Source organism: Plodia interpunctella, chromosome 2 (genome assembly GCF_027563975.2).
Source record: "Plodia interpunctella isolate USDA-ARS_2022_Savannah chromosome 2, ilPloInte3.2, whole genome shotgun sequence".
NCBI lineage: Eukaryota > Metazoa > Arthropoda > Insecta > Lepidoptera > Pyralidae > Plodia > Plodia interpunctella.
Window position 1 is genome coordinate 10,445,752 of NC_071295.1, and position 14,930 is coordinate 10,460,681.

At 37.2% G+C, this 14,930-nt stretch overlaps 2 protein-coding genes across 3 annotated transcripts; both read right to left on the reverse strand.

The window, feature by feature from the left end:
• Positions 1-132: 132 nt before the first annotated feature.
• Positions 133-9,965, reverse strand: LOC128679883 (probable peroxisomal acyl-coenzyme A oxidase 1). 2 transcript variants are annotated; one of them, XM_053762374.2, is made up of 14 exons: positions 9,788-9,965; positions 8,529-8,691; positions 7,963-8,131; positions 7,157-7,280; positions 5,453-5,543; positions 4,976-5,129; positions 3,996-4,156; positions 3,535-3,697; positions 2,982-3,172; positions 2,623-2,766; positions 2,190-2,295; positions 1,469-1,621; positions 1,141-1,257; positions 133-679 (listed from the first exon to the last, which is right to left on the reverse strand). In XM_053762374.2, exons 1-14 carry the CDS (start codon positions 9,945-9,947, stop codon positions 536-538), a joined length of 2,040 nt encoding a protein of 679 aa, XP_053618349.1. In that variant the 5' UTR covers positions 9,948-9,965; the 3' UTR covers positions 133-535. The 2 variants fall into 2 exon arrangements, with proteins under 2 accessions (XP_053618349.1, XP_053618358.1); XM_053762383.2 differs by lacking the exon at positions 9,788-9,965 and adding an exon at positions 8,787-8,917 and having other exon boundaries at positions 399-679.
• Positions 9,966-11,528: 1,563 nt separating this feature from the next.
• RpL19 (Ribosomal protein L19) lies at positions 11,529-14,868 on the reverse strand. Its single transcript, XM_053757286.2, has 5 exons — positions 14,735-14,868; positions 14,435-14,541; positions 14,086-14,249; positions 12,811-13,001; positions 11,529-11,701 (listed from the first exon to the last, which is right to left on the reverse strand). The coding sequence occupies exons 1-5, from the start codon at positions 14,737-14,739 to the stop codon at positions 11,566-11,568; spliced, it is 603 nt and encodes a 200-aa protein (XP_053613261.1). The 5' UTR covers positions 14,740-14,868; the 3' UTR covers positions 11,529-11,565.
• Between the last annotated feature and the right edge of the window lie 62 nt (positions 14,869-14,930).

The following is a 14,930-nucleotide window of genomic DNA, read 5'->3' on the forward strand; positions in this document are numbered from 1 at the left end:
TGGCTATATCTGCGTTTCGGTTCAGAATTGTGTAGTGATTTTAACAGTTGTTTTTATTTACAGTGAACTTATTTTAGATTGTCTCTTATTCTGTAAGGTTACCGTATTTATTTAAATAATAAAAGTCTGATAGCTTTTGGATCACACCACATTTATTAAAACAACCCTTTCAAAACTTATTCTAATACCATCACAGTCTTTGTGTAACGTACTAAGATATAAATAATTTTTTTGATAAAATACACAATATTTTATCTTGGCTTTACAAAATCAATCACACACGCTCAGAAAAATCCAAGGCTATCCTTGCATATTATTCGAATGAAAACGAGTTTGCGCTACGAAAAAATATCCCGTTGCAATATGTGGTGATATCAATAACTTATTGGCCACGTAGTTGTTGTCAGCGACTGTAGCACCGCATCCAGGGACTTCTCTTGTGGCGCGGTCTCCACCAACCACAAGTTGATGTTCAAATATGAAATAAATTTCCACTTAATTTTTTTTTATAACAATAAAACTTTACGAGTTGACGTCATAGCTTGCCCTGCATGAAGGGCTTGAGGTACTTGTGGAAGCTGTCATTAACAGGTTTAGCGTTGAGCGGGCTCTTCAGAGCCTCGGCCATCAGACGCTCGTACACACGACCGTCGTATGAACCCAGCGTAGAACATAACATCTAGAACAAAATCAATAAGTATGGGTAAAATAATGACAGATCAATTAGTAAGAAAACCATTATCTACTCTCTCTCTCTTAATCACGCAGACTCTCTCTTATTCCCATTATTTAAAGCAATAGTACATCGAACACTATATACAATAATGTTTTGAAAACAGAAAATAATCTGTTCCAGGAGTACGAAAGAAATTTGAGAGAAAAATGGACGGGACATATATTATGCAATTAGTTTTGGAGGCGTTAGGCTATAACCTTACATATTATAAAACAAAGTCTACTGCCGCGTTTGTCTGTCTGGTTCGCGACAAACACAAAAACTACTGCACGGAATTTCATGCGGTTTTCACCGACAGATAGTGTGATACCCGAGGAAGGTTTAATGGTATAATTTATTGTGTTTTTATCCGAGCGAAGCCGGAACGGGCTGTTAGTGAAAATTAAATCTGATATGAAACTTACGTCGTCTGTGATATCGAAAGCATCTACCAGGCCCACAGCGTTGGGTCGCATCCGAAGTAGGAGGTCTTCGTACCAGCCTTGAAGTCGAACTACATCACTACTTGTTATACGAGTATACTGAAAAGAACAAAGTGCTGACTTAGTATGCGTGCCATTGGTCTGACAAATAAAGATGTCGAGGACTGTGCAAAGTTGCCAAGTGGACCTTAGGCTTGGGCAAAACGCTCAGATTAGTAAGAGAGAGAAAGAGAGACTGAAATACAAATGAACCAAGATACCAAATTTAATTAATGTAAGAATCTAAATATAAAATTTTTTAAATACAAACCCTCAGCAGGTCATTGACCTTCTTCAGCGCCCAGTAGACGGCGTACAGCTCAACCAAAAGCATCAGAACCGGTTTCAGAGACTCGGACACTTTAGCTGATATCTTCCTCATTTCCTCGTAGAATGTCGATATGATTATGACTCTGCAATGGGCCTGGAAGTGACAGATATCAAATGTTTTTAGACAGTATTCTCCCTTTTTACTATACATTGAATAATAGTTTGCAGTATGCACCCATATTCCAATTCAGTCATGTCAAACCAAAAGCAAAAATATTTATATGCAAAAACATTACAATGTTGTGTTGAAAGGAACACTTAATCCTACACGCTTCACCGACTTACACATGCAAATTAAAATGGAGAGCATACTAGTTATGTCATCTAACAATAAAAAAATAGTATTATGTCGACACAATTTACATTAACGTAACTTTCATGGTCATGAATTACGAATATATTTTTTATGCTCTTCTTCTTTCTGTGCCTTTATATTATTTGGAGACGCGGAGTATCCATTAAATACGTGCGGTTGGCAATTTTTTGAGTGAAAGCGAGACACACGATTATGCTCCTATCAGATAGCTGGACATAGACACTCCTAAATATCAACAACTTCTTATAAATTGAGCAGAAAACCCTAAGAGCTCCCCTAAAAACCCCTAAATAAGTCTATATTAATATTGGTTACATGACAACGAGAGCAGTTATTTGTTATTTACCTCGGCTGCAGCGACCAGCTGTATGGAGGTGAGATTCCATGCCTCTTCATAGCAGAACCCTGAAGCCGTCCTCTTTTTAATGCTGTCCACGCACGCTGACACATTTCTGTAAAAATAAAAAACGGGTAGCACTCCGGGACAAGTGAACTCCGACAGAAGTGAAAACTTGAATAATATTAACGTTGTGCGTTTTTGACGACTTAAGAATTTTCGATCAGTCACGTGTCTTGACGTGAGTTTAACATTTTTTACCCATCGCTTAAAGTGCACAACGCCGCTAAAGAAGTTTTCACTTCAAAAATACAAACTTTGGCGCACTTGAAAACCACACGAATCAACTCACTGCCTAGCCATTTACGAAGAAGATAATAAGATCCTGATAATTCTCACTCGTCTCTTCATCAAATTTAAAATAGTAAATCGGAACAGTTACCTCATCGCAACAATCTCCAGGCCATCTATGATGCCTTCGATGGTATTTTCCCATTTATTTGTATTCTTCTGAGCACTCTTCATGTACGTGACTGTGGGAGTCAGCTCCTGGGTATCCATGCTTTGCCATGTCTTCACCAGAAACCTACAAAAATATCTTTATATTTATATATTTCTCAATATATACTGATTACAATTTGATGGTACATTGAAGCAAAAGACAAAAGTATATACAAAGTTGATGAATGACATTATTGTATGTGGATCCAACATTAACCTGTTAGATCTAAAGTGAGAATGGCTCAATTCTTCAAGTCTTAATGAAATAAATAAGAGTTTAGACAGGTTTTGTTACCTCACCTAGCGGTTTGCAATAGCAGTACAGTATTCTCTCCCTCATAAGTGCAGGCTGCAGTGACCAGACCATAAGTGACGGGCAGGTTGGAGGACTGCATGTAGCCATGTCCACCGCAAGCCAGCCGGCAGCTCTCTACGTAGTTGGCAGCGTCCGATGTACTGATAGCTTTGAGGCAGCAGGCCAGAGCATGCAGCTACGGAACAACGTAATGATTCAGTCAAATCTGTATTTTTTCCATGGAAAATAGTGCGGGGTGTCTTACTTTAAACTCGATCGACCAAAGTATATAAAATAACAGTAATAAAATAAATAAATAAAACAGGGAGAAAGGTTTAGTCCAATATTTTTTTATGAATCGTAGTAATTAAGTAACTTATAAGTTAGGCCGTATTATGATAACCATTCCACGAACCAAATATAGAGGATGACCCTGTCTATAAAACTTGTGCAAAGATACAATGAAAGGTGGATGGACATAACGTAACAGAGATGGGCTTATTTCGTTTTATATTATTTTAATCCGAATATTCTTTTCATGAAAATACAAATACTCACCTCAGAAAGTCTATCCATGTTGCCGTCATTCAGTTGTTTCGTGATATCGTGGAAGGTTTCCCACAGCTTGCTCGCGGTCACCCGCTGCGCGTGGCTGGCTGCTATGCCGATGAAGATCTTGTGTTGTTGGGTCAAATAGTCCAGGATCTGCACTTCTGGTTCACTAAAACGCAGACATGTTACTCCAAATTGTATAAAGAAGAAGGCCAGAGGTCTAAAGTGAAGAGATAGTTGATGTGAGGTTGGCCATTGAACTATACTTATGTTATGTAAATTATATCTCGATTATATTCTTTAGAGATATACCCTAAATATGATAAAACTATGCCAGGAAAAAACCTTTTTCAAGAACAGCAAAACTAACTCAAATGTTCAGTTTCCATATCCACATTTGCACTTTATCATCAGATAAAAAAAATCTTGGCAGCAATTTTAATAAAGAAGATAACATGAATACACACCTCTCCTTTATTTGCGACTGTCTCCTCACAGCAGAGTACCTGGTGGCGATGGTGACAGCTTTCGACAGGTAGTTGACACTGTCGAATACGATCACCACCCGAACAAACACCATGGCTCCGTAGTTCAGCTTGCTGTGCCGGGATCTCACGTATGTACCGTCCTGTAGGCCAACCGCGAGGAAATCTTGTTATCGTATTTGCTTACGATAACAAGATTTCTTTAGAAGGATTTTCAAGATTGATTTAAGAAGGATGATATATATAGCTCGGAGCAGTGCTCTGCCCTGTTCTCCACTCCTCCGTCTCTCCTGCTCCGTCCAACTAGTTGGACCATAAGATAAGTCTTTACTAGTTACAGTTGCCCAACTCTAAAAATAGGACCACAGAACCTTTTGAGAGTTCCGTGGTCCAAATATCCTTACCACAGACCATGAAGACTATTCTAACGGATTACCTGGACTAAACGTCTCAGAAATGAGGGTAGCCTATTGTTATAGAGTACCCTGATTTCTGAGAAGTTTAGTCCAGGTAATCAAATCAGTTCATTCCACCTTCAACTTTCTTCACACTTTCACACGTCATCTCAGTCACGGACATAAAAAATACTTAATACTTAGTGATTGTTTTAGTTTTGACTTTTTCTGAGGAAAAGGAAACACCCATCCACACGAAGTAGACACTTAATTGGGGTGTAAAGATGTTAGTATGAATGAATAATGTAGATGTCAGTAAAACTGGGTATTAGTTAGTGCTCCCTTGTTGGTGGTAATAAAATAAATCATTTTATTCATTTCATCAATTCATCAATTTTCATCAATTTTCCCTATCGATCACTCTTGATAAGCACGCAGATACAAACATTTAAATGTTTAAACCCACCTGCGACTACAAAAGCTTTCAAACTTCATTCAAATAATTGTACTCATCGGAAAGCCATCTAGCGTTAGCTCATGAGCTTAGTATCTAAATAAGATGCATACCTCTAAAACCTGAGCATGTTTCATGAGCATTTGGTTCCTGGGTATCCTCACGTTGTCCAGCCCGAGGAAGCCATTATTAACAGCGTTCAGACCAAGCTTCACGCCAATGTCACCAACCTTGATGCCAGGCAGCGGCATGTGGGTGTCCAGTTCTCTGAAATCCATCATAAAATCAAGAAATATGTGTAGAACTATGTATTTATATATAACTATTGTAGAACATGTGTTTCATTTCTTGTCGTCAACTTCTTTCGTGGCGCAGTCTCTACTATTCGAAGTTCTCATTGTGAAAAAAACACGTTTTGCTCAGTGCACATTTGCGAATTGCTCATTCTGCGTCAAGTGCTTATATTGCCAAAAGTTGACATCAGGCGGGAACCTTCACGCCTAATCCATTTCATTTATGTTTAATCCTTGCATTCATCGTCCTCCAGTGATGTAAGTAGGTACTTAGTAAGAAAATAGGATGTAATTTACCTAATCTGGACCATAAAGGTGTGGATGCCATGACATTCGCCTTTTGTGTACAGTTGAGCAACGACAAGGCAGAAGTTGGCCGTGTGTCCTACTGAAATGATCATAAAAAATTAACTTCTCTAGCGTTTTATAGAGACTGACCGTGTTATTCATAAAAAAGTTAAAACATACTCCAAGCTCAAATATGTTTTGTGTCTTTCTGTCAATTTTAAATATTATAAAGTGCTATAGTGACAAAACATAAACTTAGAGTAGTTTTTAACTTTTTCTTAAATAACAGAATAGGTACCTAATACTCTCTCCTTGTTTCACTCGTTTCAATTTCTCCTTCTTCTTTTATACTTAGCAGGCAAACAAGGGGTGTCACACACGTGTCCGACCCTAAAATAATATATCACGTCCTTTTTGAAGAACTCTCTCTCACATCTAAGCGTTTTCCCGGTTGTTTTCAACTGTTGGTCGTTGGAGCCCAGGGTCCGCTGAAGTAACACGTTTACCCTTTAAATCTATGATAGGATCTCTTCTATGTTTTTTTTTTCTATATTTTTATGCGATATCAAAGAGTAACTAGATTAGAAGCTTTACGTTTCTTGGATTAATATTTAGAAAAAAACTCAAGTGTTTACCTATAGCTAGAGACAGAGCCGTCTGAAGGAGCGACTGAAGAAGAAGAAGAAAACTGAAGACAATGCAGTTATAGCCCTTTTCATTGATTAAATTAAAACAAATCAATGGCTTTCCGTTATTATGACGTTATTAAAATATAATTAAATAAAGATTGGCCGTTAGATAATACTTAATAAATAAATATAATTCAGGCTAAGCAAGGACGAGGAAAAACGTAAAAGACAAAGTCTTTAATTGAAAATTGTTAAAACATTGATTTATTGGCCGTATATCTAAACCTGTACAGTACATAGGCAACACAGATAGGCAATTAACTTTCATAGAGACGTTGTAAAGATAGTTTGCATTGTAAATTATGGACATTAATTATATATAATAAATGATTGATTTATGTGATGTCACGTGTGTATGTGTCAATGTTCGTATTACATTATAAGGCGTCAATTTAGATGGGCATTTTTACCAATGTATGTAATTAATTATTAATATTAGCCCTATTGTTTCGGGTTAACCACAAATTCACCTAAATGTCCGGAGTTAATTAAGTTTTTTGTAATTTATGTAATGACTACCCAAATCTTGGCTGTTGAGCTTTATTGTATTTTTTATTTATTTATCAAACAAAATATAGTTACAAACACTATAGCATCTAAAACCATGTAATGGTTTGTCTAGGCGATGTACATTAGCATAAAGAAGAAACACTTATAGCTATAACCATAGATCAATTATCGGTTACATTCGGGTTTATGAGACCACCAAGTCCAATTGTGGGCCGGGACCACACCACAACTAACACTGTTGCAGTTCTACTTATTATGTCAGATACCTTTAGGTGACTTAAATAAAATGACTTGAAAAATGTTATTAGACATAGTTATCTATCCCAATCCCAACTAATATTATAAATGCGAAAGTAAGCTGGTTTGTATGTTACCTCTTCACTCATTATCTACTGGACCGATTGTTACGAAATTTGGTACACGGGTAGAAAATAACCTGGAATAACACTTTTTATCCCGAAATTCCCACTGAAGCGAAGTCCCGGGGCGCAGTTATACTTATAGAAATACTTACAGCCTCCCGGCCACCATTTATAAGATGATAGGGTCGGCGTGTTGAGGACGAACTCTTTAGAGTCAGGGTCGTAGGTAGCTGTGGTCTCCAGGCCACGGATGAAGGTGCCATGGCCCAGCTCCGTCTGTGGAATGATTGAAAATGATCACCAGGCAAGCACTTATTAATCCTTATCCTTAAATTTCGTAAAACAAAGTCCTATGCCGCGTCGCGTCTGTCTGATCGCGATAAACTCAAAAACTACTACACGGATTTTCATGCGGTTTTCACCAATAGATAGTGTGATTCCTGAGAAAGGTTTAGGTGATATGGTTTTTAACTGAGCGAAACCGGGACCGCCGCTAGTGACCAGTGAATATCTACAATACAACAAAGTAATTCTGTGCGCCATCGCGTTCTTATCTGTGACGGCAAGCTGCCGGGGCGAAAACAAATAAATTAAATATTTCTATGTGGTGTCACGTGTGTATGTGTCAATGTTCGTATTACATTATAAGGCGTCAATTTAGATGAGCATTTTTACCAATGTATTTAATTAATTATTAATATTAGCCCTATTGTTTCGGGAAAACTAGAAATTCACCTAAATGTCCGGAGTTAATTAAGTTTTTTGTAATTTATGTAATGACTTCCTAGTCTTGGCTGTTGAGCTTTATTGACATTAATTAAAATCAGTTCTGATTTTACGACCAGCCGTCTCGCCTGTTTAAAAAGCTGTTTCAGCTTACCTACCAGCGATGTAAAATCAAAAACACAAGACACGACTCTCATCCCACTAACGTAATCACCAGTGGTAACGTACTTACTTGCGCGTAACTCCCAATTATGCTGCAGTTCCACGCTCTTGGCATCCACTCCGCCTGCTGCTCCTCGGAGCCCTGGGACAGGATCGCGGGCATGAACATCATGTAGTGGAGCACGAAGGCTGATCCATCTCGGAGTGTAGACGATTGAAGGAGAGATGAGATCACGTCTCTGTAAATATTATAGGTAATTCTCGCATCCAATATGTTATTCTAGAAATGTACAAGTCCTCTCTTTTTCCTCATTTTTCTTTTGTAAGTTTTATATTTACGCTGCTTGTTGTATACGATTATGTGACCTTTGTTAAAAACAAATAGGAACTGGGAGATGTGTTTTCCGAACTAGGATGCCATTTAGTATTACGTAAATGGAATTATAAGATACATTTACCAAAAACAAAAATAGGTACAAGTCTTTTCTTGAAACGGTTTTATCTTCTAATAATATTAGTATGGATATTATATACTCAGATGTGTCAAACTAATGACACCCAGTGGCGTTTCGGAGATGTTGAAACTACGATACATTAACCGAAACTAAACCCTTTTTAAGGACTTTGATGGTTTACCTATAATCCTCAACGCTGCTCTTGCCCTCCGCCTGCATATCGCGTACAATGCTGAACGCCACCACGGACTTCTGGATGCCGCGCTCGTAAACCTCCTTATTGCTCAGATAGTCTTCAGGAACATCTCCTGCGAACTCGTGGTTCCGGCTTAACATTCTTCTTTCTGAACACGTACGAAAACATAATTTGGTACTATTGCATCCTCATCTTTTCATATTCTAAAAAACTCACATTCAACTCACGTTATAAAGTACCTACCGGACGGATTTTTGTACGGTTTTCAACGGTGGATAGTGTGATTCAAGAATCACGAAATGAAATATATATCTAAACCTTCCTCAGGAGGAAGGTTTAGATATATATTTTATTGTGGTTCTACCCGAGCGAAGCCACAACGGTTTTGCTATTTACAACTAAAGTGCGACAGCGGAATACAATATCGCGAACATATTATCGTTTTATCAGAGACCCGACCTAATTGTTCCTGATTAGAATCCTTCTCATGCTTCATTACATTAGTCCTAATGTTTGCTGTTGTTTTTTTCTGTTTCCGTACATATCAACTTGTTTATTTTGCCACCTTACCTACTTTTTTTTACTTGGTTCCAGCTGAAAATCAGCGATATTGGCTTGATACCATGGCTCCATGCTGAGCTGGTCGCCATTTCGGCTGACATTTTGTATACGATCTATATTCGATACCTACTAGTGTTAATGTTTGGATTTTGTGTCTGCCGAATAAATGATTATTTTTCTTTCTTTCTTTCATTAGTTTGTTTTTTAACCCCCGACGACAGAAGAAGGGAAAGTTAGTTTAACGTGTCTGTGTACTGTATATCTGTCATGTTTTTTATTTAAAAGAGAATTTAATCTTGTTTTTTGCTATGATTGGAATATGTCCGTTCTGCCGTTTAAAAAAACGTCAGCACTTTTCTAGCAAAAAAGAAGATGCCATAAACTCGTCGGGGGTTTCTTCAAGATTGAAAAAAGCTGACGGTTTCTAAACGGCTGAATACAAATTCTACAAACATTAGCTTAAGACACTCAAACAATTCTCTATCAAATAAAATTAACTAGATCAAAATCGGTTCAGCCGTTTGGCTGCTACGATGCCACGGACAGGTATACAGACACGTTTAACTTATCTGTCGTCCGGTGTTAAAAACAAAACCGTTACCGGTACAAAACTTTTCAAATGTCATGCCTTTTTACCCATCTCTCACCTAATCAAAGTCCAAGCTCGAATGCAAGTCACTTACCTCTTTCCTTCCTCTTCGAAGTTCTTTCTTCACTACCATCGATGATCGTGGTCAGCTCTTTAACATCAAAAGTGCATCTCTCTCTCTCACGCTGTAAATCTTTATTCACATGTTTCATTTTTGATAGCGGCGACGCGAGCGAGCGCTCAGAACCAGACATCAAACACTACTGGTTCCGTGTCCGTGGTGGACGGTCATTATGGAAATGGTATCGGCCCTACGGCACTTGTTAGTTGAACTTAGGGTCGATCCACAAGAAGCGACAAGATTTTCCACGTTTTATTAGAATAGATATTGATCATGGTTTTAAAATAATATCAATATTCTAAAACTTATTAAACAACACAATTGAGATAACTAAATATTTTAAACTCATCCTGAATTCATTGGCTGGCTTTAGGTAGGCTTCCCAGCTAATACAAATATGGCCAAAACACAATAACTTCCAAAAAACCCGTCAAGACAGAGTTGGACTCGCACACCGAGGGTTATAATGCCGGCTAAATTTAAATAGGTACCTACTTGTCCGACTTCGTCCCTGTCAATTATTACATTGTTTAAACATAAAATATTTTTTTATTACCTGCAGACCTACCATCAACTTTTACAGGATTCCAAAGCAACTCAGTTCAATTTAGGCACTCACGCTCTATCTACTCAACCAATCTTAAAATTTTACATACATGTAGTTTAAAGTATAAGAAGGACATGGGTACCTTGTATACCTGTACCTTCGTACCTTTATCCTGGAAAATTATCTGTTCCCGTGGGAAAATCACACGGGCGAAACCGCGGGCATAAGCTAGTATACTAAGTGTATTTATGCAAAACTTTGATATTTGCTGAGTTTGTGCAATATGTTCAATACACTGATGGTTTTTGTAATGCCGGCTATACATTATCGCGAAACAGTTCGCCGATCTTTGGCGAATTCAGTATACATTGCTGATATTTCGTGCATTCGCATCGGCAACTGTCTGAGTTCGGCGATTTTGTGGTAACCGGTGTGAAACAAGAGAAAAACTTCATATAACAAACATTTCAACATCTGTTTTATCAACTAGGGCTTGTTGCAGATGGGGTCATCTCTTAAGAATGTAAGACTTTTGTGACTCCGTAGTCCAGTCATAGTAAAAAATAGATAGGTATTTACAATCAACAGCACATCAACCTACCTTTATTCACTGCAAAATCCTAGACCTGGATTTAGAGCTAGACTTATTAAGTAATAAATGTAACTAGATATGTGTCGTATTTATAAAATTTCTGTTTATGTAAGTAGAAACCTATATAACATTATACTAATACTTTGAAAGCAAATTATATGCGATTCAATCACTTTAAACGCCGAAGTAAATTGTAAGAGCAACAAAACGATGCGACTTTTTATTATTACTTTTCTAACAGGCATTTATTGGTATATTTCAGCACTTTTTAGTCCACACTGTTGTCGGACAGTTTGCCAAACATTCGCCGATTCGATTTACATTGCTGGTCTGTCTTTGTAATAAATAAAAGCACTCATACCAAATACGAAACGTTCACGCATCGCGTCATGTCCGAGTTCGGCGTCAGTGTGTTAGTGGTCCCGACATATCAAAATAGCGGGACCACTTCGTAGAATAAGCATTTAGAAATGTTTAGTACTAAAACGGCACTTAATACTAATAATACAATTTTCGAAAATCTTGACCGCATCCATTTTGACATATGGGTGTCCTGTCATAAAAATAAAAGACTATTTGGATTTTTTATGTTTATTGGATATTTATCCTAGTTCACTTCTTGGCGGTGACGGCGGCCTCGTCCTCCCTCGCGAAGGTCTGGAGGAGCTCCTCCTTCTTCGCTGCAATCCGCTCCTCGCGCCGCTTGCGCGCCTCCTTCACCTTGTTACGGCGGGCCTCGGCCTGGTCACTGTGATAGAGGGGAATATCAATCAACTACATTAACTTCACATTTATAATAAGCTTTAAAACTTAAATGTGTCTAATGACAGAGACTGGGATACATGGAAAGAGACTGGGGAGGCTTTGGTTCAGCAGTGGGATATGTTGTAGCTATTTTAAAAAATGTGCTTAATAAAAATATAAAAAAAAACTAATAAATCTTTTTCCCACAATTGGGCAAGCATCTCCGCTCTTCTTTTTCTATACCACAAATCTGAATTATGTGCAGTTGCAGCTATTCTGCAGGAAATCAAATAAGTAAATAAAGTTAATTTTTTAAAAAATTCAATATATGTTCGACACAATGACTCAAAAAATTATCACATCCAAAAAATGGCAATATTGAATTTACAGTATAACATACACTAAAATTAGCCTCATATATTTGTAAGATCCACACGACTTTTCAGTAATTGGATCCGTTGTTTATAATCATTGGCATCAATAGTGTTTATTTATTCATAGCCAAAATAGTGCATGTACTTAAAATAACTCTTGGTTTTTGAAAACTAGCTGCATCATAACACCAGTTGTCCTTATTAGGTACCTTTTAAAACAATTTGTTTAAGAAAAGAGAGAAGTAATAAACACAGTGTTGTGTAACATTGAGAATACAGACAGACTCTTTACAGACTCTGTAAAGAGCAGAAAATAGATGAAGGCACTGTGTTCTCTTAGCCGGTAGCACAGAGTGTTTACTAACCAATCTTGGCCATTCTTTGGTATTGCAATGACAAAAAAAGATCATTATAAGCTTTTTAAAAAACTATTTTTACTCTTTTAACAGACTAATATGTACTTAAAAGATGCTCCTCTCACACTGAAGTACAATAGCACATTACACTAATGTTAATTAAGTGATGTTGTGAAGGACCTTAATATTTAGTCTTACTAAAAATTATGCCTAAAAACACTTGTTAAACACATTATACCTACTGCTGCTTTAAGAAATCAGATACTTAAATGACATTATCTATTTGTTAATATCTTTTATTATAGGCAGATATAATGTTTATAGCAAATGTTAAACATAAGACAATGTTTTGTTGTAAGAATGTTAGGCTCGAGGATACATACCTAAGCATCTTAGTCCTAGCCTTCTCAGCCTTCTTCCTGTGGATGTACTCCATGAGCACACGCTTGTTCTTGAAGACATTACCCTTCGCCTTCATGTACAGGGCGTGGTACAGATGTCTGTCGATTTTCTTGGCTGTTCTGTACTTGAGCAGCAGTTTTCGCAATACCCTTTGCCGTTGTACCCATAGTTCCTGGAAAATGTTTTTGTATTAAAACTTTGCAGGTGCATTTATAAAAGTAAACACTGGCAGAAAATACCAGGACACTACTTGAAAAGACGAAAATAAGTATATTTGTAAGTTGTCAACTTTGGTCTACACACACTTTGTAAAACACTAATTGTTTGTAGTTTTAATAATTATCAAAATATTTTTATCTAATCTACAGTCCTAAAAATCTACATTTATTTAGACCATATCCCAAGAAAACTTCCAGAACAATATCATAGGATTAAATTAGTAATCCTACAATAAAAAAACCCTTCATTGCTTTAAAGACAAACAATTAACAAAATATATGAGGAATAAAATATATTGCACAATCCCTATAAGAAATATATTAACTGTTTATTTGTAGCACGGTATCTAGGAAAGCAGTACGGTATAAACCGCCGCTAGCTGGTTCCGCGTCACACTCTAGCGTCGCTGCAAAGGTGTATCTCGCACAGGCAAGAACACCGATCGACGACGCACACCTAACATATTATGTTAATCACAAATCCTATTATTACTAAATATACATCGTCGTATTAATTTCTGTGTTTGTGTTCGATGACTTTAACTTATAAAATGGAATTTCCCCATGAGGCTGGCATAGTCGCACCAAGCAACTGAAGCCTCGACAAAAAACATTAACTTACTGCTTAGATATATCTATTTAATTTATATTTCACTTGCTTATTTTTGTTATAGATGCAAGTAGTATCATAAGCAATTGACCTCCCATATGTACCTTTACTAGTGGAACATCACCCATGTACAGTCAACAGCAGATCAACCTCAACCATCAATTCATTGCAAACTCGCCGCCATCACCGCGCCATAGTTTCATGCAGGGTAACTTAATGTGCTGTTTACTGTACATCCCTTTATTTACATTTGTCAGACATAACTTCAAACAAGTCTCTCTTCAAGTCTTAAACAAAACTTGTGTCTGAAGTTAAAAACTAACTTGAATCTAGTTTCAAATTAGGGTCTCAGCAATTTGTTCTAGTTTTACTTCAATATGATCATCGCAAAAAATGTGACTTCTTAGAAAACTTTGTATTGACCTCACCTTTTGTGGCATACGAGCATTGGCTGTACCTCTTCTTTTTCCAAAGCCACAATGACGACCTTTTCTCCTAGCCTCTGTGTTCTTGCGGACACGGGCGCGCGAGTGAACTGCTACGGGTTTCTTGATGACAAGACCATCCTTGATCATTTTACGGATGTTCTGTCCTGAAAGAGAATTCACAGTTTTTCAATTTAACTATATACCCTCAACTTGTTTTTATTGCATAATTTTGTGAAAATCTTTATGAAATACATACATATATCCAAAACAACAAATTCTTAACTATATCTAGCAATACTGGTTACTATGGTAGGTACTACTTAGCTATGAAAATATTTAGGGTACTTACTGGAGTTTGTGTTAGCGATTTCGCTGATTTCATTTGGATCCAACCACACCTTCTTTTTGCCACATCGCATAACAGAGGCTGCAAGCCTCTTCTGCAGCTTTAGGGAACTGTAAATATCGAAAAAGTAAAGTTGACCACATGGTTTTCAGCAGTGCCGATAACACATTTTCACATAATGCCCATAGTTATTTCATTTAACATGCATTTGGCAAATACATAAATGACACGCTCAGAACTCATTTTAAACACTACTTTATTCACATTTTAGTGGATTAAAATTAATTTCTCGATAAAACTAACCTCATCGTGACACGGTGAGATCCAACGCATACAAGAAAGAAAAATATGGCCGCCTATATCAGTGTTGCCAGTAAAAAACAGTGCATAGAGTTGAGACGCGGGTATTGGACTCTCGATTTCGATTCGATTCCATGCAAGATAGTTGTAGATACTAGACACTCTTCATGTGAATGAATACATAAATGTCACTTAGCAC

Bases quoted from the DNA above. Each gene is read 5' to 3' on its own strand.
- RpL19 (XM_053757286.2), bottom strand. The intron at 14,250-14,434 runs GTAAGTACCCTA...ATTCTCTTTCAG, and splicing joins AATCGCTAACACAAACTCCA to GACAGAACATCCGTAAAATG. The intron at 13,002-14,085 runs GTGAGGTCAATA...AACATTTTCCAG, and splicing joins ATGCTCGTATGCCACAAAAG to GAACTATGGGTACAACGGCA.
- LOC128679883 (XM_053762374.2), bottom strand. From the start codon at position 9,947: ATGTCTGGTTCTGAGCGCTCGCTCGCGTCGCCGCTATCAAAAATGAAA. The intron at 2,296-2,622 runs GTAACTGTTCCG...TTATTTTTACAG, and splicing joins CTGGAGATTGTTGCGATGAG to AAATGTGTCAGCGTGCGTGG. The intron at 680-1,140 runs GTAAGTTTCATA...ATTTTGTTCTAG, and splicing joins CTTTCGATATCACAGACGAC to ATGTTATGTTCTACGCTGGG.